Source organism: Carettochelys insculpta, chromosome 1 (assembly GCF_033958435.1).
Source record: "Carettochelys insculpta isolate YL-2023 chromosome 1, ASM3395843v1, whole genome shotgun sequence".
Lineage (NCBI taxonomy): Eukaryota > Metazoa > Chordata > Testudines > Carettochelyidae > Carettochelys > Carettochelys insculpta.
In genome coordinates, this window is record NC_134137.1 from 218,867,037 (window position 1) to 218,890,849 (window position 23,813).

The 23,813-nt window shown below is 43.9% G+C and overlaps 2 protein-coding genes and 1 long non-coding RNA gene across 9 annotated transcripts in view; 2 read left to right on the forward strand and 1 right to left on the reverse strand.

Moving 5' to 3' along the window:
- Nucleotides 1-23,813, forward strand: part of CMSS1 (cms1 ribosomal small subunit homolog) — a 422,380-nt gene that overhangs the window by 65,495 nt on the left and 333,072 nt on the right. The gene's annotated exons all lie outside the window — the stretch shown is intronic.
- The window catches only part of FILIP1L (filamin A interacting protein 1 like), a 377,577-nt gene that overhangs the window by 62,427 nt on the left and 291,337 nt on the right, over nt 1-23,813 (reverse strand). For 2 of the 6 annotated variants that reach the window (XM_074999510.1, XM_074999517.1), the window contains exon 1: nt 39-134. The exons of 2 other annotated variants lie outside the window; for them this stretch is intronic. In XM_074999510.1, the coding sequence (XP_074855611.1) occupies nt 39-49 (11 nt within the window). In that variant the 5' untranslated portion in view covers nt 50-134. Of the gene's footprint in view, nt 1-38; nt 135-23,813 lie in introns of those variants that run through there. 2 more of the 6 variants (XM_074999527.1, XM_074999535.1) reach the window with 2 other exon arrangements.
- LOC142015813 (uncharacterized) overlaps nt 357-23,813 on the forward strand; it is a 156,385-nt gene continuing 132,928 nt past the window's right edge. Inside the window, exons 1-2 of the long non-coding RNA XR_012646228.1 lie at nt 357-383; nt 789-891. This is a non-coding gene — a long non-coding RNA (uncharacterized LOC142015813). The remainder of the gene's footprint in view (nt 384-788; nt 892-23,813) is intronic.

The following is a 23,813-nucleotide window of genomic DNA, read 5'->3' on the forward strand; positions in this document are numbered from 1 at the left end:
TTGGTTGCTAAAAAGTTTTCCTCCCACCTCTCTCTTACCTTATATGCATGGACTGTAGAATTCCCTGGTTTAGTTATTGCTCTATGGTGTTGGGATTTCAGTTCTCCTAAGCATCAGAGATGTGAGCATTCCAGCAGTTACACCAAACAATGAGAGAGAGACTCCTTGCATGCCCCAAGCCTATGGAGCATTACGTCATTGCATTGCCATATAAGGAACTCCGTGTTGTGCAGACTCGTCCTGTCTGACTAGTGTACTTTAGTGATAGCCAGAACTTAGAAAGCTTATTAATGTGTTCTGGCTCCAGCTGACGCTCAAGACTGTGTGAAATATTTCATTTGTCTACCCAGTTCGTGGCCAAAAAGAATGTGCGGAAGGCATGGGTAACAGCAGTTCCTCTTGCTTTTTGATAATAAAGTTATGGAAAGTCATTTGCTGATTATAAGATAATGTTTTCCTCTTAGTTTCTGAGTCCAGCATTACAAAAAAATCAAGGGCATCTTTCTTAATAAGTTGCCTTGAAAGGGGTTTGTCTCTTTTTCTTTCTTAAGACGACAAAAAAAATCTGAGTTTAAGCTGAACTCCTCTGTGAGTGATAAGAGCTTCAAGCCTTCTCCTTTTTACTTTCTGTAAAGAGTTGGGGTCCACAGAGGATAGTATTTTATTTCCTGATGATGTAACTACAAAACAATTCTTCAAGTGATGATGGGAAGGCCAGATGAAATCTATTTTTTTCCTTCACTGTTTTTTCTACAAAACCCTTTTTCCTTCTCACGTTTGTATTTCAGCTAACGCCATTAGGATTTGGACCAACTATTTTTAGTAAGAAGATTTTAAAACAAACTAATCATTTGATTAAGGAACTGAGGACTCAAACAGGAACATAAAATTGTAAGACTTAAAATATATCTTATTTGCTGCCCTCCATCTTTGCCACCCACACCCTAAAAACATGGGGTGATTATCTGCAATATGCAGGAGACTTCCTAGGTGAAGCCCTATGTAGGGTTCTTGGGAATTAATTGAAGAACCCCCTTAATTGTTAGTGTGAGTCTTAAACCACTAAGTGCACTCTCAACTATTATGTTCTGCTCTGCAAAGTGGATTATGGATGCATCTGCTTCATTCGCACCTCTGTATGTTTGTCTTGAAATGATTTCACAGGTGTGTTTACTTTAATCTGTTCCAAAGCTCCTAACAGAACATTTTTTGTTAAAATGTGTTTAAGAATGCCAGTGTGATAAGCAATATTTGTGTTTAGAGAGAGGTATTGCTTTCATGTGCTAGAGCAAATAAATACTAAAATATGTATTTTAAGGGGAAAAAACAGCATAAGCAGGATAAACACACAGGGGTCAACTTCTGGCCTTTAAAACGTGTTCAGGCTTAACTCAAAAATATCAGGGGATCACTTTTGCACTGCTGCAGCCAAACTCACTCCAAATTCAATTCTGTCTTATGGTCTGTTTGACTACGTAGTTGTGTGTAAGTAAGGGTGTGTACATGTGCGTGTGTGTGTATTTAAATATTTCAGGAGATAAGTTTCTAATTTGATTACATGGAAGGGGATCAGTCCTGCATCCTTAAAACCCAGTTATCATTATAAATGTCCGTGTACGGTAAACTCTTTCATATCCAGCAGCTCTGGGACTGGGGGGTTGCCAAATAGTCAAATGCTCTGGATAATAGGGAGCAATGCATAACATTAAAGAAAAACAAAATTAGATATTAAGAAATCAGTAAAAATGTATGCGGAGCACTTTATTTAACAATGACATTAATATTGTAACTGTAAACTTATATTGTATTTGCTGAATTTGTATTTATTTTCCACTATGCTGTACTTGTGGAAACATAACTGAAATTTGCTTGTGGTTAAAATGCTGGTTGTTTGACAGTTCTAGATGACATAATGCTGGATATGAAAGACTTTACTGCATAAATCTCTCTCAACCTGTCTTTTAGGAGACTGATCTGCCTTGTTGTAAAAGAGAGAAGGTGGGTGAGGTATTATCTTTTATTGGACCAACCTCTGTTGGTGAGAGAGACAGGATTTCAAACCTTGTTAAGGTTTACCAGTCCTATTTACGTTTAACCAGAAAATAATACTTTGCACTTGTTTCAAGTACCTTTCATCAGAGTGCTTTACAAACGCTAATTAGCCATCACAATACTGCAGTGAGGTGCTCTAGCTCACTTCACTCTCCACTAAAAAGCCACCTCTTATGGTGGGTCTCAGCAGCTCTTTAATAGAACCAAGCTACAGTATGTAACACTTCAAGGCATTAAAACAAAAAAGCAGTAAAGTAGCACTTTAAGGACTAACAAAATAATTTATTAGGTGAGGTTTCGTGGGACAGACCCACTTCACCTTATAAACTATTTTGTTAGTCTTTAAAGTGTTCCTTTACTGTTTTTTTTTTTGTTTTGATAGGACATAGACTAGCATGGCTTTCTCTCTGTTACTATTAAAGGCATTAAATGTAAGCATTTCTTACCCTGGATCTTTTCTCTTCTCTTCCCTGCCTCCCTCCTGCCCCCATTTCCTTTGTGCACTTCTTTCCCCACAGCATGCCTGTTCTCCACTGATTGATTCCACTTAAGTTATATTTACCTAGGCTCCAAGTGCCAGCCACATAATTTGGCCTGTTTATAATGGCAAGTGCAAAACTTGGAGGGCTAGAAGTTCTCAGCATCCCCGTGAAACAAAAGGACCACCCTTCCCAAGCTGGTTCTGTTTTGATGCTGCTCACAAGAGGAGCTTGCTGTTAAGGAACAAAGCCCAGAGACTGATGGTTATGAGCTTGTGACGTTCTTCTGCCTGAGTGAGAGGTGGGGGATTGAGGGGAATGAAAACTCCCCTTTTTATAAATCCATGTTTGCAGCAGGGACAGCCAGCATATGACCTTGACATGTTCCTAATTTATCCTGCTCCACCAAGACAATGTTCACCTCTGTGGCTTGTTGTAAAGCAGCTCTGCCACAGTGAATGTGCAAAGTGTGTAATTACCTGTTTCCACTTGCTTCTTCCATAATGTCGTTGTTTAGCAGTGACTGGAATAGAAGACTATTCCAGGTGCTAAGCTGAAATAATCAGAAGGGTAGCCAGACCATCCTGAATCTTCACAAAAGGAAGCAAGCAGGTGTGTGGCACCTTAAAGACTAACTTTGTTTGTTTGTTTGTTTATTTATGACCTAATAAATAAATTTGCTAGTCTATGGCTGTGTCTTCACTACTGTACAACACTTTACTCCCAACTTCGAGGGGAGCAGGGTAAGTAGGGTGTCAGGAGATCACTAATGAAGTGGTGCAGTGCATGTGCAACACTTCATTAAGCTAATTCTCTGCCGTGGCAACTTCGAAGCTGGCCACACGCGAGCTGGCACTTTGAAGTTTAACACTTCGAAGTTGCTGCGGGGGAGAATTAGCTTAATGAAGAGCTGCATATGCACCGCAGCACTTCATTAGTAATCTCCCAACACCCTGCTGACCATCCTCCCTTTGAAGTTGGGAGCTAGTGTAGACATAACCTATAAGGTGCTATAGAACTGCTTTCTTTGTTAGGTTAAAATAGTGAAGCATTTTTTGTCAGGGAAATGTGCAGTAAGAATTTCAATCCACTGATTACGACATTAGTTTCTGCCTAGCTCCTTCCCCTACCCTCCCCCACTAATCAGTGCTTTTTTTGTGGGCAGTATGTGCTGGTACTGTATACTGGCACCTCCACTAAAATAAATCAACGTTCCCACCAGCGGGGTTCCCATGGCAGGGGCTGTTGGTAGGGCTTGGTGCCCCCACTGGCTCCCAGCTGTGGGACTGCGGGGTCTCCCCACCACTGGGTGAGGATGAGTACCAGCACCTCTTTTATTACAAAAAAAACGCACTGATGCTAATCTTTTGCTATTGTAAGATTGCTAAGTGACTTTGTTGGCAGTTATTTATTACTTGTTCTGCAGGAGTACCTAGGAGCCCCAGGATCCTATTGTGTTAGACTACTAACAAAGCAAAAAAGATATTTTGCATCCCAAAGAGTATACAGTTTACATTAACTCCTTCATTGCTGCCAGTTCCGATTTTAGAAGAGGGGAGGAGGCAAAGAGATCTTCATTTTGCAAAGTGGTGGTCCTACCTTGTGTTCATGGTGTGTTTAACAAAAAAAAAAAAAAAAAAAAAAAAAAAAAAAAGATGCAGTCCTGGTGAGTAAAACTTCCTGCATCTAGAGGGACTGCAGAACATTAACAGCTTAGAACTGTTCTCCAGCATAAAAGAATTAGATAAGAGTAAGGAAAGCCTATTATTTAGGTAATTTTGCTTCTATGTCTTCCTGAAAACAAACTCTTGTTTCCTTAGTGACTAATCATAGTTTTCAAAATTGTTGTTACCCTTGCAAGTATTACGGCGGGATAGAAAAACCAAAGAATCATAGAAATTAGAGACAAAATTAAAACCCCCTTAAGTCATCTAGTCTATCCTTTGACAGAGGACTGCTCCCTGTTGAGTGTTCTCTCATGCATTTTCTAGTTTGCTGATGACCCTTTAATTTAATTTTTTTTAGATTGTGATAGTGTCTACTCTGTGTAGGCGTTTACTTGTAGACAAGGTCCCTACTTTGAAGAGCTAACAATACAGAAGGATATGAAAGATAGGGAAGGACCTATAACATTCAAGGAGAATGATGAGGGTGGTGATGGGTATGTTCCTTAGTTACATGCTTTGATTTTAAAATTTAAATTCATTACATTCTTCCCTTCTATTAAATCTCTTGTCTTTTTTATCTTCCATCACACAATCTTCCTAGCAACGTTTTCAGAACCCTAACCATTATAGCATTTACTGTCTTTGCAGTTCACATCTAAAATAAAGGAAATAGCAATCATGAACCTCACTTCAGCAAAGCATTTCAACATATGCTGGTGCATTTAATTAAATTAGCTAGATTTAAGCATGTAAGTTTTATCATGTGTTTTAATGCTTGGCTGAAATAGGGCCTGGCTTAGCTAGTTTCATGTTGGTGTTCCCCAAATAATTTATTTTTTTCCACTTTTATCAGGATACTATCAACTAGTTTGGGCCCTAATTTTGGATTATAACAAATAGACGCCGAAGAAAAAAATGTCAATTATTTAAAATTAAAATTGCCAATATTTTGTGACCATTTGTTCTGAGGAACAGTGGTTGTGCAAGCTGAATATAAACATTTGCATGAGTGCATGAAAATTAAAGGTAACAGAAAGCAGTGTTGATTTAGGAAATGAGACCTAAAGTGAAGTTGCCCAGTCTAGTTTCATTGCCTAACATACATGAGAAACAGGGTGAACCAATGTCCAAATATTTGTTCTAATAATCTTGTATTATTTCTAAATACATGTCAAACCCTGTTCCTATTGAAATCTGTGGGAGTTCTACCATGAATTTAAATGAGGAAGATCAGCATGTACGTTTATTTTATACTTTGATAGTACTCCTTTTAAATGATTAAAACAATTTAATTGGATTTCCCCCTCCCCTTAACACCTTATTGTATACACCAGTGGTTCCAAAACTTTTCAGTAACATGGCACACTTCAGTGAGATGAACAGTTCCACGGTACACCCACTTTTTTCAGCTGAATCGATTTGCTCATAAACATCACCTTTACTTACATTTACTATGGTTACAGCCTTACTAGAGAGATTTGCAACACAGTAGTGCATACAACAAGCTAGACGAGGATCAAATGCATCAACATTGCCAATCCACCAAAGAACATACCATTTCCAACAGCAAGCATGGATGCATTTTCAGAATCTGCTTATCATCATGCTGGGGATGTTGGCTACGTCTACACGTGAACGCTACATCGAAATAGCTTATTTCAATGTAGTGACGGCTATTTCGATGAATAACGTCTACACGTCCTCCAGGGCTGGCAACGTCGATGTTCAACATCGACGTTGCGCAGCAGCACATCGAAATAGGCGCTGCGAGGGAATGTCTACACACCAAAGTAGCACACATCGAAATAAGGGTGCCAGGCACAGCTGCAGACAGGGTCACAGGGCGGACTCAACAGCAAGCCGCTCCCTTAAAGGGCCCCTCCCAGACACAGTTGCACTAAACAACACAAGATCCACAGAGCCGACAACTGGTTGCAGACCCTGTGCATGCAGCATGGATCCCCAGCTGCAGCAGCAGCAGCCAGAAGCCCTGGGCTAAGGGCTGCTGCACACGATGACCATAGAGCCCTGCCGGGGCTGGAGAGAGAGCGTCTCTCAACCCCTCAGCTGATGGCCGCCATGGAGGACCCTGCAATTTCGATGTTGCGGGACGCGGATTGTCTACACGGTCCCTACTTCGACATTGAACGTTGAAGTAGGGCGCTATTCCTATCCCCTCATGGGGTTAGCGGCTTCGACGTCTTGCCGCTTAACGTCTATGTTAACATCGAAATAGCGCCCAACGTGTAGCCATGACGGGCGCTATTTCGAAGTTAGTGCCGCTACTTTGAAGTAGCGTGCACGTGTAGACACGGCTGTTGAGTAAAAGAGTAACAATTGAAAGCAGGCTCACCTCCCCGACTGCCCATTGGAGCCAAGACAAGGCATTTAAACTGCGTCCCAGCTCCAATAGCCTCTTGCCCTCCCTTCCTCTCCCTTGCCACAGCAGCGAGTGGAGGTGGGCTCCCCGCCAGCTTGTTCATGTTGGGAAGCAGCATTTCAGCTGCCTCCCAATGCAAACGGGGTCCTGCAGGATAAGCGTTTCCCCTCATGGTAGCTCTACAAAGAGCCACGGGAGGTGGGGCGGGAATTAATGAACCCTGCACCAAGCCTTGCTCCTTGACCCCAGCTGGCATGGGGGTGTCAGTTCCCTGTCCCTCCACCACCAGTGGTGGCACTTCAAAGAGCCATGTCAAGGGGAAACTGATAAAATTTCAAGGCAGACTTGGACAGTTCTCACAGCACACCAGTGTGCTGCAGCACAGTGTTTGAAAACCAGTTTTAGACTACTAGAGCTCACCATTCATTTTTTTTTTCTGGTTTTCAGACAACTTTTTCGTAGTTTTAGTTTCTGCACTTTACTGAAGTAAATCGTGAGGCTTTTATGGCAAAATAAGAGTCTGAATGTTTGTATACTTGTGGGGGGGGGGTGGGGAGCAGTGGAGAGTTCTTAAAGGTAAGGGTATTCTCTTGTATCACCTGACTTTCACTCTGGGCCATGAAAGTCAATATGACAATAGCAGATTCAGATCCTCCTCCTTTTGGCAGAGGGAGAGAATTAACCATCCAGACTCTTTTATTGTCTGGTATTCCTTCTCTTCTGTTTGGCAGAGCCTCTCAAAGTTTTAAGCCAGTTGTTATTAGAATTAGTTTGGTCTTTTTCTTCAAGGCACAGACTCAAGGCATACAGTGGCTGCATTTCTTCACTTAACTGTTGATTCCTTTTCTTCTGACAGGGTCAGAAGACATGCTCTACCAAGTAATGCTTTTGGTTCCCTATTCTGTGTATCTAACCAAGAGAAAATTTTAGAAAAATGCTGGTACAAAATAAGTTCAGAGTTTGCCCCAAAGCAATATAAAAGCATTTAATATACACTCTTCTTCTTAACTTGAACTAATACTCATTTAAGAGGTGTGTTAGAGGACATGAGACATAAAGAAGAAAATTGGCTTGGTTGCGCTTTGGTCCAAAGGTGATGAGTTGACTAGTCAAATGGAAGTTGTTTGATGAATTGGCAGGCTTTCTATGCCCATAATAATGATGATTTTGTTAGCATTTCTCCCCCATATGTATATATACCTCCCCGCACACACACAATGGCTAGGGCCACACTGTAGTTCTGGCATGAAATAAGTTATGCAATTTGCATAGCTTATTTCGAGGCATCTTATTTCGAACTGCACTGTGAGTTTGAAATAAGTGCTTATTTCGAGCTTCTTGGTAACCCCAGTCTTGGCAATGGAAACACCGCACTTGCAATATCCCTACTATTTTGAGCACAGTGTTTGGCTATGCAGTTTCTGTTTTGGGATACAAATATATCCCAGAATAGAAACAATAGTGTAGCCTTAGCCAACTGAATTGAAAAAATTTTCTTGTGTGCTGTGGTCTTACCTAGAAACTTAAGATTTTTTGGTTATGCTTTGAATTTTTGCTTCAGAAATATGTGTTTGTGTTTTAGTTTTCCCCGCAAATGGTTTAATACTTCAGCAGCATCGAATAATTGAACACTAGAACTGGAAGGGACCTTGAAAGTCATCAAGTCCAGTGCCCTGCCATAAAGGCAGGTCCAAGCACGGTCTAGAATGGCCATCCCAGATAGATGTCTGTCTAACCTGCTCTTAAATATCTCCAGAGATGGAGATTCCACAGCCTCTCTCAGCACCAGAGAGAAGTTATCATATATTGCACTGGTCTCCAACCTTCTTAAGTAGATGATCACTTTTTTTGAATTTAAATGCAACCCAGAATCTACCTTCAACTCAAACACTTTCCCCATCTCCTTCCCTGCAGTTCTACCCTGCTCACTCCACTTCTCCCCCCCACCCCCACAGCCTCACTCACTTTTCACCAGGCTGGGGAGGGAGTTTGAGTGCAGAGATCTGCAGGCTCTAGTCTTGGGCCAAAGGGCTTGGATTGTAGGAGGTTCTCTGGGTTGAACCTTGAGCAGGAGGTTGGCGTGCAGAAGGGTGTTCAGGACTAGGGTGAGGGTTCAGGATGCAGGCTCCAGCTGCGTACCGCTTACCTTAAGCAGCTCCTGGGTAATGACCCAGTGGGGCTAAGACAGGCTCACCCCTACCCTGGCCCTGCACCACTCCCAAAAGTAGCCAACATATCTAGCACAACTCCTGGGAGGGAGGGGTAGGGGCTGCTGGCTTCATACCAAGTGTTAATGTGTCAAATTTGAATAGGAACTCCAACTCACAAATATCTCTATGTATGGTAGGATCTGAACATTTGCAAGGATTCGGTGTTGTGTACTCTTGCAAACGTTGAATTTTGGGAACATGGGGAAGCTGCATCTGCCAGCGCTCCCTGCCCAGGTCCCCAGAAAGCACCAGCCACTGGCGCTCCTTGCCCCAGAGGCCCAGGAAGCGGCAGTCGCCGGCGCGCCCTGCCAGAGCCCCAGGCTTGTAAACAATTGAATTCGCGAACCTGAAGTTCACGAATGTGAGGACCTTACTGTAATCTGTTTTAAAGTCTCTTTGTTCTAAGACACAAACTCTCAGGTCTTTAAAGACCTTGGTATTAACACTTGGGATGAACAAAGACGACAGTTACCTCTGGCAGTTACAAGGACTGCTTCCCTTCCTTTGATACTCTTAATTATCTCAGGCAAGACACTTAACATCCCTCACCCTTCACCCCCTCCTTCAGTCGCATGTACTTGATTTGTCAGTTTTTATTACAATTTTTTTTAAACTTCTCTACTTATAAATGCCAGTCTGTAGGTCTGTTCCACAAAAGCTCATCACCGAATAAATAATTTTGTTAGTCTTTGAAGTGTTTTTAGTTTTCTTAGAATACAGACTAACACGGCCACCTCTCTGTTACTGTTCAGAGTTTGAGAGTGATGGAGATGCACCTTGCCACTCAAGTATGCTGAGCACATTCAGACATAGGAGGAGTTGCTAGCAAGCTCTCTGACCCTGTCATATCCCCCCATCTCTGTGGATATGGGGTACAGAGGTAGAGGGAGCAGTCCATGCTGGTATATGTGCCCTCCTCTTAAATTTCTCCCACTCTGCACAGCAAGCAGGGGCTCCTGGGTGGTGCAGGGCGCGGGAGGAAGGTCCAATGCAGAGACGAGGAGCAGCATGGCTGAAGTTCCTGCTCTTGGTAGCCTACTGACCAAACCAGACAGTATCACCAGGCAGAGGCTCCAGGATCTCCCGATCTATGGGCTGATTTAGAGATTGGTGTGCTTTGGAGGGGACCATGCTGTGCATGCATGACTGTTCTTGGAAATAGGACACTAATGAATCAGAGGGGTAGCCATGTTAGTCTGTATCTCACAAACAACGGGAAGTCCTGGGGCACCTTATAGACTAACGTATGTATTGGAGCATAAGCTTTTGTGGGCAAAGACCCATTTCATCTCAGTGCATCTGACGAAGTGGGTCTTTGCCCACAAAAGCTTATGCTCCAATACATATGTTAGTCTATAAGGTGCCACAGGATTTCTCAGCTCTAAAGAATGTCTCTTTGGTTAATTATTGTGCTCTAGCCAAGAAGACTGATGATCTAACATCTCTGTTCAATCAGGACAAGATTATTCTTTTTTTTTTTGTCCCCCCCACTCCTTTTTTTCTCTACTGCTCTTCAACTTCAAATCTGCCTCACTAGTAATCCTGGTTCCTGTTGTGTTTTGTCTTTGTGAGAAAGTAGCATTGGTTTAAGGTAAAAGATGAAATGAAACAATTTACTTACGCCTGTATAAAAATACCCTATGGACCCCCTTGCATTGGTTTAATTAAACCCATTTTAAAACACAATGTAAATGAGACCAGTATAACTTTTCTATGTAGACAAGGCTTCAAGCAGTGTCCACAGAGGGATTTGCCTGTCAAGGACTTGAAATAGATAGGCCAAGGAAGTGTTTCATGATGTCCTATGTTCCTTTAGCTTCTTAGCACAGCTTTGTATCCCCTCCTCTCTGACTTTTTGCATGCATGAGTGAGATTTCCAGTCACTGTGCTTGTTATTCAGTACTCCTCTGCTCCAGAGTGAATGTGAGACCCCCAGCATGCAGGCTAAAGTGATCTGACTTTTAGTGTATTGGTTCTGGTATCACAAATGTTACAAGGTTGATTCAGGGCCATGGTATATCAAAAGTTTTAGTGATCACTGATTAGAGCCAGTCCAGAACTAAAATATATTCAAGTCTTTTGTTTCACAGTTGTAATTTTTTTTCTGCTGTGGCTCCCCATCTCCCCCTCTACCTGCAGCTTTAGCTAGTGAAAAGAAAGCCCTTATTGCAAGTTTCTGCTAAGGATAAAGGGTTAAGGATAAAGGGTTAAGTCAGTTGTGATTATGAATACTGCTGCTTACTGTATATCTGTGTAAACATATATAAAATATGTTCCTCAAATGATGATTTTGTTTTGAATTCAGTGTCTCTGCTTCTCACTATCTCAATGGCCAGATACTGATCACTGAAAAACAACACAGTGGCTATGCCAATATTTTAAGGACACTGATCATTTTGGTATCTGCTTAAAGAATCTGTGCTGAACTAACACTGTGGTTAATACATCCCAGATGGACTGTTTTGAATTGTGGATTTCTAGGGATGTTACATGACCTGAAAATCTTTGGTCCTTTTGGGATTTAGCAATGCTATGCTATCTGATGAATTAATGATTTAGGAATTTGTCTTGGTTGTGTGGTTCAGTTCTCTAGTCTGGAAAAGTATTTATGGAATTTCTTGGTTTCCTAGTGGATAGTATATACTTAGTTTTTTGTCTGATCGTTGTCGATAGCTGGTACTGTTCAAGGGAGTCTCTTGGGTTTTAGGAATGTTTTTTGCAGGCTTCAGATACCTGTTTCCTCTTGAAGTCTTCCCCAAAAATTCCACAGTGTCTTTGAGGTAGGAGGAGAGAGAATAGATACAAAGGGGTTTTAGTTAACCTACTCTTTTATGAAAACTTCTGATAGATAAGTCAGCAGAGATGCCGTCATCTTAAATTCAGCAATAAGAGGCATATGTTGATATTTGGGAATGCATTCCTCAATTTGATACTTTGAGGTGCACTGCCAGAAGACTTAACTGTTGCTAAGAATACCATGTAGGGCAATGCCAGAGAAGCCTTGTAATCTGGCCCATACCTGCGCACTGAGCAGCGCCACTCAAAGTGGCTATCTGGTCCGTGTGGCTTTTTCTGCTGCAGAGGAGATGGGGAGTGGCTTTGTGCTATACTCCTACACCTAACAAAATCTCTCTGCTCTCATTGGCTGGTTTCTATTCCTCCACCCCCATCCACCAGACACTTCAGCTCTCTTCCAGACCCTTCACCCTCTCTTATGACCATCCTGCAGAGCAGAATCCTCTTCTGCACCCAAACCCTCTGCACCCTCCTGTCCCCTGCCCCAGCTTACAAGTCTCTCCCAGATCCTGCACTCACAGGCCAGAATCCTGTCCTGCATCCATAACCCACCTCATACTCTCCACCCCAATGCTGTTCCTCAGGTTGTAATCCTCTCCTTCCAAACTCCCTCTCAGACCCCCCCACCCCACTGTCTCTTGCACCTCAGTCCCCTACCACAAGTCACCTTCTGCATCCAACCTCTGTCCCAGACCCCACACCCTCTCCATAGAAAATCTTGGAGCGACCCCTCCACGCATCAAAAATTATTTCCCACCTCTGAAACGGGGACAATTTGAATGCTTAAATGCAAAGTGTTTCATTCCAGAAAACCTTTGCTGGAGTATAAGGGAGTGACTTCAAATCAATCTGTATTCAGAGTTTTTTGTGTTTTTGTTTTTTTAAACAAAATAAAACAAAAACACCAGCACTTCCATTCCTTGAAATTCCGATTTTCTGAAATGCTCTCTTGAAAATGAGGACAGTGTTTGTGTTACCTTCATTAGTTTCAATTAATTTTATTCCGCTCTATTATCTTGTTTAATTAAATGGTCCAATGAAATTTCTGTTCTATTCCTTGTAAGGTTATTTCCCATGATAGCTTCTTCCGACCTAATACGACTTCAATAGAAACTCACTTCAGGCTTGCATTGGCTCCATCCTTCATACTCAGATATGCATTTTTCTAGTCTGCTCTTTGATCACACTGCCCCTTCTTTATGCATCTTTCCATGGACTCCCCATCTTTTTTGTATCAAACACAAGCTTCACAGCCAGTTCTCTAGTCTACATCACCTAATAATTCCATATTGAACAGTTAGTGCTTCAGTCAGCTCAGTATGTCATCTTGTTAAATTGTTAAACAAGCACCTTTTTGCTTTCACCCATGCTGCCCCTCACAACCTTGACAAGGATTAGGCTATTGGTGTGCACAGGCCACTGCTGATCATGGTGTTGCCTTATTTCCTTGTACTCTCAGCTGTCTGTATCTATTTCTAGTTTCTTGTCTTAGGCTAGATCCACACTAGGGAATAAAGTAGATTTCAGATATGTAATTCTAGCTATGCCATTAGCATAGCTAGAATTGATGTATTGGAACTGACTTTCTTCCCTAGTGTAGTCTGGGCTCATGCGTCAGCGTCCCTTATGCCATACGATAGCGTAGCATAAGGGTTGTCAATGGCCAAGGGCAGAGACACCGATTTTGCTGTGTCTTAACAAATGCGTCAAAATCTAACCATGGAAGGTAGACTGCAGTGCGTCGGTCTTTGTGTAGGTATAGATTAGCCCTCATACTAGGATTTCTTAACTCTTTTGGGTAGGAGACATCTTTTTGTTTTATATAGCTCCTAGTACAAAGACGTCTTGCTCATGGGTGATCCCACAGGTTAAAAATATTGGGCACTCCCCCTCTCCCCTAAACACCTAGAAAATGCAAATGTTTGTTCATAGGTAAAGCCAGAAGTCACGGCAGTGTAAGTAAAACTTCCTTAGTTATTCTGCTGCAGTACATCAAACAGCTCTTCTAGGATATTTCCTGTATGTTGATAAATGTACTCTTTTTGCTGTTTTTACGTGTGCGCACATGGGGGTGCAGGGACTAGGATCAGCGTTGCTTTAAGTTGAGTGCTCGTTGGACACACAGGAGAGGTTCGAGTTCTGTCTAGCTGATCAGCAGAGCACCCACAGAAACCCACAGTGGGCTGCGTGTGTTTTCTATTGGTGCACATAACACAATTTGTTCTGAGTATGGATGAAACATTTAGAAGTAACACTGCCTGGGACAACCCCTTTCTGCTCTAGGCCCTGCCCCTGCTCTGCTCCTATTCCATCCTTTCCACCAAGCCCTCACCCTGCCCCTTTCCAGCTTCTCCCCGCTCCACCAAGTGATACGGGCGGCAAGTGGAGCGAAACAGGGCAGACTGGGGACAGATTCCTCATGGCCGCCAGTGGCAGGCCCCCTTGCTAACCCTTCACAGTCTCCTGGAGCCCACATTCTGTTGAAGCTTAGGCCTGCCCCAAAGCATGGGGCAGAAGGCTCTTTCTCTCTCTTTCTGTGTAATGTGTATAAAAATAGGTGTTTGAACCTTATGTATGATAAAGAACTGTAAGCACAGATTACAGTAGATATCCTTCTCAATCCCTAAATCTTTCCGTGCTGATCAGCAAACCGAGTTATGACCCAATGAACCTAGATTACTATTTGCATGTTCAATAGTTTTTGAATATTTTGAATTTTTATGTAGTCTAATAGTTCTTCATTATGCCTCTTTTGTTTGTTGAGTCATGGTATTCTTAATAGACATACTAAGACTTGGAAACACGTGCAACTGGTTAATATTTTATATTCCTGATGTGGAAAGGAAGAAGATGAAGTGGATACAATAATACTAAATTAACAGAAGATACCCTTGTACAGGAAGGTCTTGTCACATCCGTGAAATGACTTTGATTTATAGCCAATGTAATAGGAATCAGCATTTTATTTGAAATGGATTAAATGGCTTCAACCTAAGGGTCTTGAAAATTGAACTTGGAACTTTAGCTTGCAATATTTATGACTCTAATTCAGTGTTAGTCATGTCTGAAAGTTATTGCTCAATATTGATTGTTCGGTGGTCATTGTGACACGAATTAGAGTTTTCTGCACAGTTCGTAGTGGCCAGGTATTCATATTACAACACCACCATTGTAACAGGGACCAAATGACACACTAGCTGTTAGTTTTGACTGAGAGGTCAATATTTAAATGGGCCAGTGGGCAAAACTAATTTTTATGATGCTTAATATAAGAGAGAAGGGCATCCTGCCCCGTACTCATATATAAAAGCTAATAGTGCTTTACTTGGGAATTGGACATGCAAAATCGAGTGACATACGATATATTGTCACACATTAAAATCTTTTCCAGATGTTTGTGTTAGGAGACTTTTATATCTGAAAGTTTGTCAAAGAAGTTTATGCTTTAGAGCATGATAGCATTTCTTTTATCAGCTGCTTTAAACATTGTTTGACTCAGGCTGAAATAATGGGGCCTGTTTAAGCTCTTACAGTTTTTATCCCAGAGGTTCCTGATTTCTTCCAGTTTTTGTGGCTTTTGAGATGCTTTGGAAGGACTGATTTATCTGCAGTGTTTCTCAAGTCCTTGCTGTAAATACAACATTGACATTTGTTTTAGAGACTTGAACATATAACTATAATAGTGCAGACAGAGTCTGGTTACTTTGACTCATTGTCATTGCTCTGTTACCAGAAATTATTCTTGTAGGCATCTTTAAAGGATCTCTTATAAACAGTAGAGCAGGCACTCCAGGAAATGAATAAAGTCCCAGATATTTTGGGGAGTGGTTTAGACTTTTTATGCTTAAAGTGCATAGAATGGAACTGGGTATTGTGTCTTAGCTCTTTCCCTAGCAAGGATTAAATTATGTGTCTTGTGAAGATGGTGGTGACTGAGCTTCTGAACTCTGGTTACAATTAGATTAGAACAAGGTGATAGATGCATTTATTCTTATTAAAGCATTAAGGTGAGAGAAATCTAGTTTTCTTTCTCTCCCAGCTGTTAACTCAGAGGCCTTGTCTGCACTGCTAGGGTAAATCAGCCTGAATTATACTACTCCACCTATATGAGTAATAACATAGCTGGAGTTGGCAGAGCTTAGGTCAAATTACCTTGCAGTCTTCACCATGTTGCACCAATGGGAGGTGCTCTCCCATTGATTTACCATATTGTCCTTCCAATGGTATATCCGGGGCAGACAGGAGAGCTCTCTGCTGTCATTTGAGCAGGTCTTCACTAGATTCACTAAATTGACTCCTGCTGCATCAGCTGCAGCAGCCTTGATCTTTCCGCTAGTCTGCAGCAGTAGTCTGAATTCAGGAATTAAACTGATCTTTGTTCTGTGCATGGAATTGGCTTCCATGCGTCCTGAAGGTCTGTTCCATCAGATGTGGTGGGTTCTGCTGTGGCCTGCTTGCTGGCGGGGCTGATGAAACTGATCTGCTCCTTTTAGCGTGTTCCAGAAGTTTCTGAGGTACTGGGGAAGAATGATCTTTGAGCTGCTAGGCATGTAAACATTCTTCATTTCAAACAAACATTTTCATTTGGTGCCACTAACTCTTAACTTTCTGTTTTCTCTCCATTTGTTTTCTTGTATTTGCTACTCTTTGCTACTGATACTCACCATGGAAGAGTGAAAATTGAGGCGATAATTTTAAGGACATGCTGTTTTTAAATTTCTTCAGTGCTTGAGACTCATAGAAGATGCTCTCTAAAGGTGAAGAGGTTTGCCTTGTGCCTTCACTAATAAATACTTTTTTATGGTTCTTATGGTATGGAACTGACATACATAGCCGTGTGAGAAGACCACTCATTCTACAGGGACTACACATTGTGTAAAGAAGTATTTTATTTGGTGTCCCCTAGCTCTTCTGTTATGAGGAGGAAAACAAAACAAAGCAAGAGGATGTTGTGAAGGCCAAGACTATAAGAGTATTGAAAAGAGCTAGAGAGATTCATGGAAGATAGCGCAATCAATGGCTATTGGCCAGGATGGGCAGGGATGTTGACCCTACCCTCTGTTTGCCAGAGCTCAGAATGGGTGAGGGGATGGATTACTTGATTATCTTTTCTGTTCACTCCCACTGGGTCACCTGGCATCTACTATTGCCAGAAGACAGAATACTAGGCTGGAGGGACCTTTGGTCTGACCCAGTATGGCTGCTCTTATGTAAGTTTTCCTTTGCCTGGATGAGTTTCTTATGATTGCCATGGAGTTAATACGTTGCTGGAAAACTCGTTTCCCATGTCACTGACATTCCTAAACTTAGTCACAAATGCAAGCTTTTGAGACTGATTCCATTTAGAGTAAGAGTTCTTGTAAATCTCAACACGCCACTTCCATCTCTGAGCAAGCTACCAGCTAGTGCTCCATAAACCTGTAATCCATGAACCATAGTGTGAAAACTGCTTGATTAAATTGAAATCCCATTTTGACGGCCTTCTTTGGAGAATGAAGTCAATTTTTGAACTGATGCTTCTATCTTTGATTTGTGATACCAGTATTTTGTGCCAGAAGTTTAGTGAGAACTCACAAATCAGATTGGTTAGGGGGGTAGGCACAGCGCTTTAACACGTGCATTACAAGTTAGCCCAGACTCAGATTGCTTATACTTCTGGTTTTCATCAGGTATGCAGGAATGTTGAGAAGCTGATACTGATCCCTTTGAGCCAGGTCACTTCCAAGGTAACATTGCAGCACTATAATTGGAGAATCACTTCTATGCTTGTCTTTGCACGTGCAGAAGGTCTGCAGTGGGACATATAATTTAAAAACATTACACCATCAGAGCAAATTCATATTTGGCTCATAAATTGTAGTTGCCTATAGAAGAACTGACCTTATGAAATTAGTCTTTTCACAGGCATCACGTTATAGGTTACAGACATACCAGAGTATTGGTCCAAGCCAGCAGAATTAACTGGAAAGGGTATACCTCAGACGGATGAGAAACTTTTTCTGGTATCAGTTCATTTTCCTTTTTCTTTCTGTAAATGCTGGTTAAGGTGTTTGATGTTTTTTATTTAACAGCTAGGTTTAGCGATCATTTTGTTGAAGTTTCAAATGCCACAATTGCTGCTGTAATGAATTCAGACAAAGCAGAGCAATTTCCACCCAGTCATTCGTTAAATTTATTGGAGAGTGGTCCACTTACAAACATTGGAAAGAAAATGTCTTTTGTCATGGAATATTTAACTTGTCTTATTATGCTAATTTAAGCCCCTTTTTGTGTTGTTCACTTATTAAGTACCGTATGTGGAAAATTTATTTTCCAGGCCACGTCAAGTGTCCAAGCTCAAAACTGATCTGAGATTGAACAAGAACTTTATTGAAGATGTGGTATAGATTTATATTTCTCAGATTGCGTGAAAGTGATATCAAAATTTCGTTATTTATTATTTTGATATTTTTCCTTATATTCGTATCTTAATGAAGACTGAATTTTTTTACAAAGTGATCTTTTAAAAGTTAAGTCTCATATGTCTGAAATGAAATTTCCAAAAAAAATCACAATGCAAAATAATTGCAACCAACCTCCTGGGTTTAGTAATATGATGATAATATTGTTGACTTCTCATGTTGAATAGTAACAGAGAGATAGCCATGCTAGTCTATATACTATCAAAAAAAAAAAAACAGTCCAGTAGCACTTCAAAGACTAACAAAAGAAAGCTCATCACCTAATAAATTATTTTGTTAGTCCTTAAAGTGATACTGGACTGCTTTTTTGTTTTGTCGACTTCTCAGTTTTTATGTGGATTGAGTTTTCAGTTTGAGGATCATAGTTAAATCTTATTGAATGACTTCAGAATTAGGTCTGTGTTAATAGCTGCCCTTAAGCTAGGTCTTTTTATTTTGAGATTTGTATGTAAAGCAGTGCGAATGTAAGTACCAAAAAGCTACTCCCTTAATGTTTGGGTTAACATTTGAAGCACCTTTTGAAGAACCTTCACTGAACTCTTTTTAAAACGAAAAGCAGTCAAGTAGCACTTTAAAGACTAGCAAAATAGTTTATTGGGTGAGCTTTCGTGGGACAGACCCACTTTTTGAGCACTCAAAATCAAAGTCTGCTTCTGAAAATGTTGGCCTTGACCTTTTAGGTGTTCGTTTTCTCTATTGTATATTGGGAGTAGTAGTAGTAGGCATCTTTCAGTCTGCATAGACTATGGATCACGCCCTTTATAGTTTCAACTGAGGACTTCATTTACAGCATCTATTGTGACTATGAAGACCCGCACGAGAGTGACAGTCCTTGCTGCATCTCTTGCAGATGTGGTGGGTGTCTGGGAAGTCCTTATTGTGCTTTCTGTGCGCTCGCTTCTCCTCTGCGAGCTGTCTGATCCTCATCTCGCCCTTCTGAAGGCCCTTGTGTAACCCCTGCCTCCATCTGCTGCGGTCATCTGCTAGTTCTTCCCAGTTGTCCAGCTCGATGTCTACCTCTCTACAATATCTCAAACCTAGTTGGATTATAAATGTTGGTAACATTTAAAATTTTTTGGCTAAAAGGTGCTAAAGAAGCGTGAAGTGTTTTTATTTCAGATTAGGGATGTTAATGTTTAACTGGTAGGGGCTGGAGCAGCTGCCTGGCCCTGGGCGGGAGGTTACTTCAGCCCCACTGGCTGCTGCAGGCGGAGGCACTCCAGCTCTGCAAAGAGCAGTTCCTATCTGTAGTAGCCGGGGGGCGACCTCCCCAACTGCCCCACCTTTTAATTGGTTAACCAGTTAAACCCACTGTTTAACCTGACAATTTTACATCCCTATTTTAGGTGCTAACGTATGTATGTATGTGTGTGTTGGTGGTCATTTGATTAACAAGTAGGATGTCTTCATGGCACCCTTCTATTTGTGAGTCCGTTGAAGGCCGATCAGCTCGATTCTGGAGCCACAGATCTTATCACAGAAAGGACAGGGGTTGGTAGCTGTTGGAGGTGGGTGTGGCAGTAATTGATGCTCTTTTCTTCTTCTGTGCCTCTCCTCCTCTGCACTGCAGTGGGACCTCTCAAATTGCACCACCCCCTGACAGATTACCATTCTGAACCGGGGACGGTCTTGGGCAAGGTTCTCCCAAGTGTCAATGCTGATGCTACGTTTTTTCCTCTATGCCTTCAGCATGTCCTTATCACTTCTGCTGACCACTAATGGTCCTCTGTCCTTCCTCCAATTCAGAAAAGAGAATCTGTTTTGGGAGGTGCTGATCAGATATCTGAATCATGTGACCAGTCCCACAAAGATGTTCATGAAAATGGCTTCAATGCTGGTCATGTTTGACTCTTCCAGGACACTAGTATTTGTGTGCCTATCCTCTCAAGGCCTATTTAGGATTCTCTTGAAGCAGCACTGATGATATTGTTCAAGTGCCTTCAAGTGACACTTGTATATTGTCCAGGTTTCACCTGCATAGAGTAGCGTTGGAACAACCACTGCATGGTATACAAGGAGCTTTGTCTTGGGACAGATGTCCCAGTTCTCGAAGGCCCTTTGTATCAGGCAGGCGAAGCAGAGCTTGCATGGCTCAAAGGATGCTGGATTTCTGCATCAATGTTCACTTTAGCGGAAATTGACTTCTTCTTTGAGTGTCCCCGTGGGTGCTCCACATTAGGTGTCGGGCTCGCCCGGCGCCGCAGATCGGATCTTCCAAGCAGTTTCTGCCGGACCGCGCATGCGCCGGTGCGCACCGCTCCCTTGCGCGCTCCTGGTCACATGCGCGATCCGGTCCCCGCCAGTTCCTCTTAACCGCCGTCGGCTGCAGACGGAATCCGACTAGGCTACGGCCAAGTTAGCGTATTCAGTGGTTTTAACTGTTTTTCTTTAACGTTTTCAAGTTCTTAGGCTACTGTAAGTTAGCCAGTTTTTATTTTCAAAAAAAAAAAACCAGAAACAACAAGCAGGACGGCATTCAGTCCAGTCCTAGTAACAAGCGGAGCACCGGAGGCCAGGAGCCTAGGGCCATTAGCCCTCCTGCCGCGGCAGGCTATCGGAGAGTGGGGAAAAAAGCACAGAGAAGGTGCTAAGTACCCCATTAACAGCTGAAAGACTCACCAACAATGTCCTCTTCAGGATTCAAGAAATGTGAGTCCTGCCGAGAGGCAATGCCAGCGTCTGATGGGCACAGTCACTGCATAAGGTGCCTGGGGGAGTCCCATGTCATGCAGAAATGCTCCTTCTGTGCAAAATTAACAGCCACAGGAAGGAAGGAGAGGGAGATGCGGCTTAAAATGCTGCTCTTCGACAAGGCCCTCCAGCCAGACGTGCCGGAGTGGCCGCAGCAGGAGGGGCCCTCCGGGGCCCATAAAAGGAAAGCCACCTCCCTCACCCCATCAGCGCAAAAACGGAGGAAAGTCTCCCCAGCCCGATCCCTGCTGGCAGCAACAGTGAGCGGGACGGGAGGAGCGCACAGCCCCCAGCCGCAGCAACAGCTGATCGGCGGCGGCACGGAGAGCCACGTGGAGGCGGCTCAGCCTCCGATAATCAAACAGCCGCCCTGCACCGCAGGCAGGGCGGCGGCTAAACAAGCGCCGGTACCGGCGGCACCGCAAGCAGCAGCACGGACCCCCGGGGAACCGGTGGTGCAGAGCGTGTAGGCACGCAGCCTGCAGGCACCGGAGGACACCGCCCATGCGGCACCGCCCATGAGCGTGCCGAGCACGGCGCGGACGGGGCCGAGATCCCCTACACGTCAGGGGGCGGAGCTACCCCCTCAAGGGAGGGGGAAGGCTGCACACAAAACAAGGCACCACAGCCCCTCTCCAGACAGGGCTGCAGAGTTGCTTTCTCTCAGCCCTCCGCTTATGCTGCAGACTCCAACCAGAAGGCAGGGGTCCCCCCAGCCTACCCGGAGCCCCCATCTCCATTTTTACAACCAGCCTCGCCCTGGCTGGGACCACCTTCACCCTTCCTGGGGTTTGAGCCGCTGGAGTACTATCACAAATCGCTCTCTCCAGTGTCCCAGGTCTCTCGACGGTCTCGCTCCCCCAGACGCAGAGGGTATGCACCAAGGGAGTGGTCTAGGTCACCTTCCCAAGAACAGTGCCCATGCTGCCATGGTCGCCCCTATCATGCGGGGCATAGACACCACCGGCAATCTACCAGGGAAAGATCCCCACACACGATCTCGTATCCCCGAGGGCAATCGCGAACGGGGACAGAGACTCAAGTATCTCAGGGGGAACTGGTTATGGAACCCCGAGATTTTCCCTTGCAAGCTTCCAGCGAGCGGATGTACCATCACCAACAGGAACCAGAAGTGTCCAGAGAGGCGTACCCTAGTGGTTCCTCGCTCTCCTCCCCGGACGAGGCTACGGCCCCGGGGGACGTCCATCCTCCAGACGATCTCAAACAGTTTCAAGAGCTGTTTAAGAGGGTGGTCTTCACGCAAGGCATCCAGACAGCAGAGGTGCAAGAGAAACACCATAAGCTCCTCAAAAATCTGAGACCTCCGGCCTCCTCCAAAATAGCAATACCGCTTGATGAAGCAATCTTGGAGTCCGCCACTATGATATGGCAGACCCCTGCGACTATTCCGCCTGTCCACAAGAGAGCGGATAAGAAATACTTCGTGCCGGCGAAGGGCATGGAGTTCCTGTTCAGCCACCCACAACCAAATTGCTTGGTGGTGGAGTCGTCGCAACAAAGATCAAAGACATCTCAATTCAAGACAGGGGGAACAGACAAAGATGCCAAGAAGCTAGAGCTGTTCGGCAGAAAGGTCTACTCCTCCTCCACTCTACTGTTGCGAATGGCAAATTACGCAGCGCATTTAGCGAACCATAATTTCGACAACTACACTAGGTTAACCTCCCTCATGGACTCGCTTCCAGAGGACAAGAAACCGGTGCTCAAGGCCATCGTGCAAGAAGGCTACGCGGCCTTGAGGACGGGAGTTCAGATCACCCTGGATGTTGCGGACACAGCAGTGCGCTCCACAGCTACGGCAGTGGTGATGCAAAGGGAGTCCTGGCTCCAGACTTCGGGTATACCGAGGGATCTTCAGGCAAAGATAGTCGATCTTCTCTTCGACTCGCAGAAGCTGTTTGCTGAATCAACTGACTCGGTCCTTCATTCCAATAAAGATTCAAGAGCCACACTTAGGACCCTGGGGATTTACACCCCTCCATACAGAAAGAAGAAGTACTACCCTCAACAAAGACGGTACCAGTACCAGCAACAGCGTCCCCAGTACCACAGGGGTTACGAGCAAGGGTGACATCAACAGCACCAGCAGTACAGAACTCCCAGGCAACGTTCCCAACAGAGCCGTGCGTCCTCGGGGCAGGGCCAAAGGCCACAAGTTTGACACACAGATCCAGGGCTGCGCCATCACTACCTTCGCACAAGGTCATCCGAAGTGGTTATTCCACCATCGCCTCCGACCATTCTACGACCAGTGGCAAAGGATCACCACAGACAAATGGGTGCTGGAGATCATAGCCATGGGGTACGCCATCCCCTTCCAGTCGCTCCCGCCGCCACGACCTCCACCCAGGCCCCACCTCCAGGAGGCCTCCCACGTAGCGAGGCTCAAGCAGGAGGTAGACCATCTCATGCTCATAGGGGCAGTGGAAAGAGTGCCGGAGCAACTGCAAGGGAAAGGGTTCTACTCGAGGTACTTCCTCACGGAGAAAAAGACAGGAGGCTGGAGGCCCATCTTAGATCTTCGAGGCCTCAACCAGTACCTGCGCAAGCAATGCTTTCGGATGATCACAATCGCCTCCATCCTTACGGCACTGGACGATGGAGATTGGTTTGCAGCCCTCGACTTACAAGATTCATATTTTCACATAACTATCCATCCGGCTCACTGACGATTCCTCCGGTTCATGGTAGGCAAAGAACATTTTCAATACAAGGTCCTACCGTTTGGCCTCTCCTCGGCCCCCAGAGTCTTCACCAAGACCTTGGCAGTGGTGTCAGCCTACCTGCACAGACGGGGTATTTATATTCCTGTATCTGGACGACTGCCTACTCAAAGGGGCCTTGAAGGAGGAGGTACTACGCATGATACGCATCACAGCAGGCACATTCTCTTCGCTCGGCCTGGTTATCAATCTGGCAAAATCCAAGATAGACCCCACACAGGACATAGAGTTCATAGGGGCACGCATAAATTCTATTACAGCGAGAGTGTATCTACCAGAGACTCGCTTTCGGGCCATCGGCTCCCTCGTGCAGGTCATCACCTTCAGCCCTAC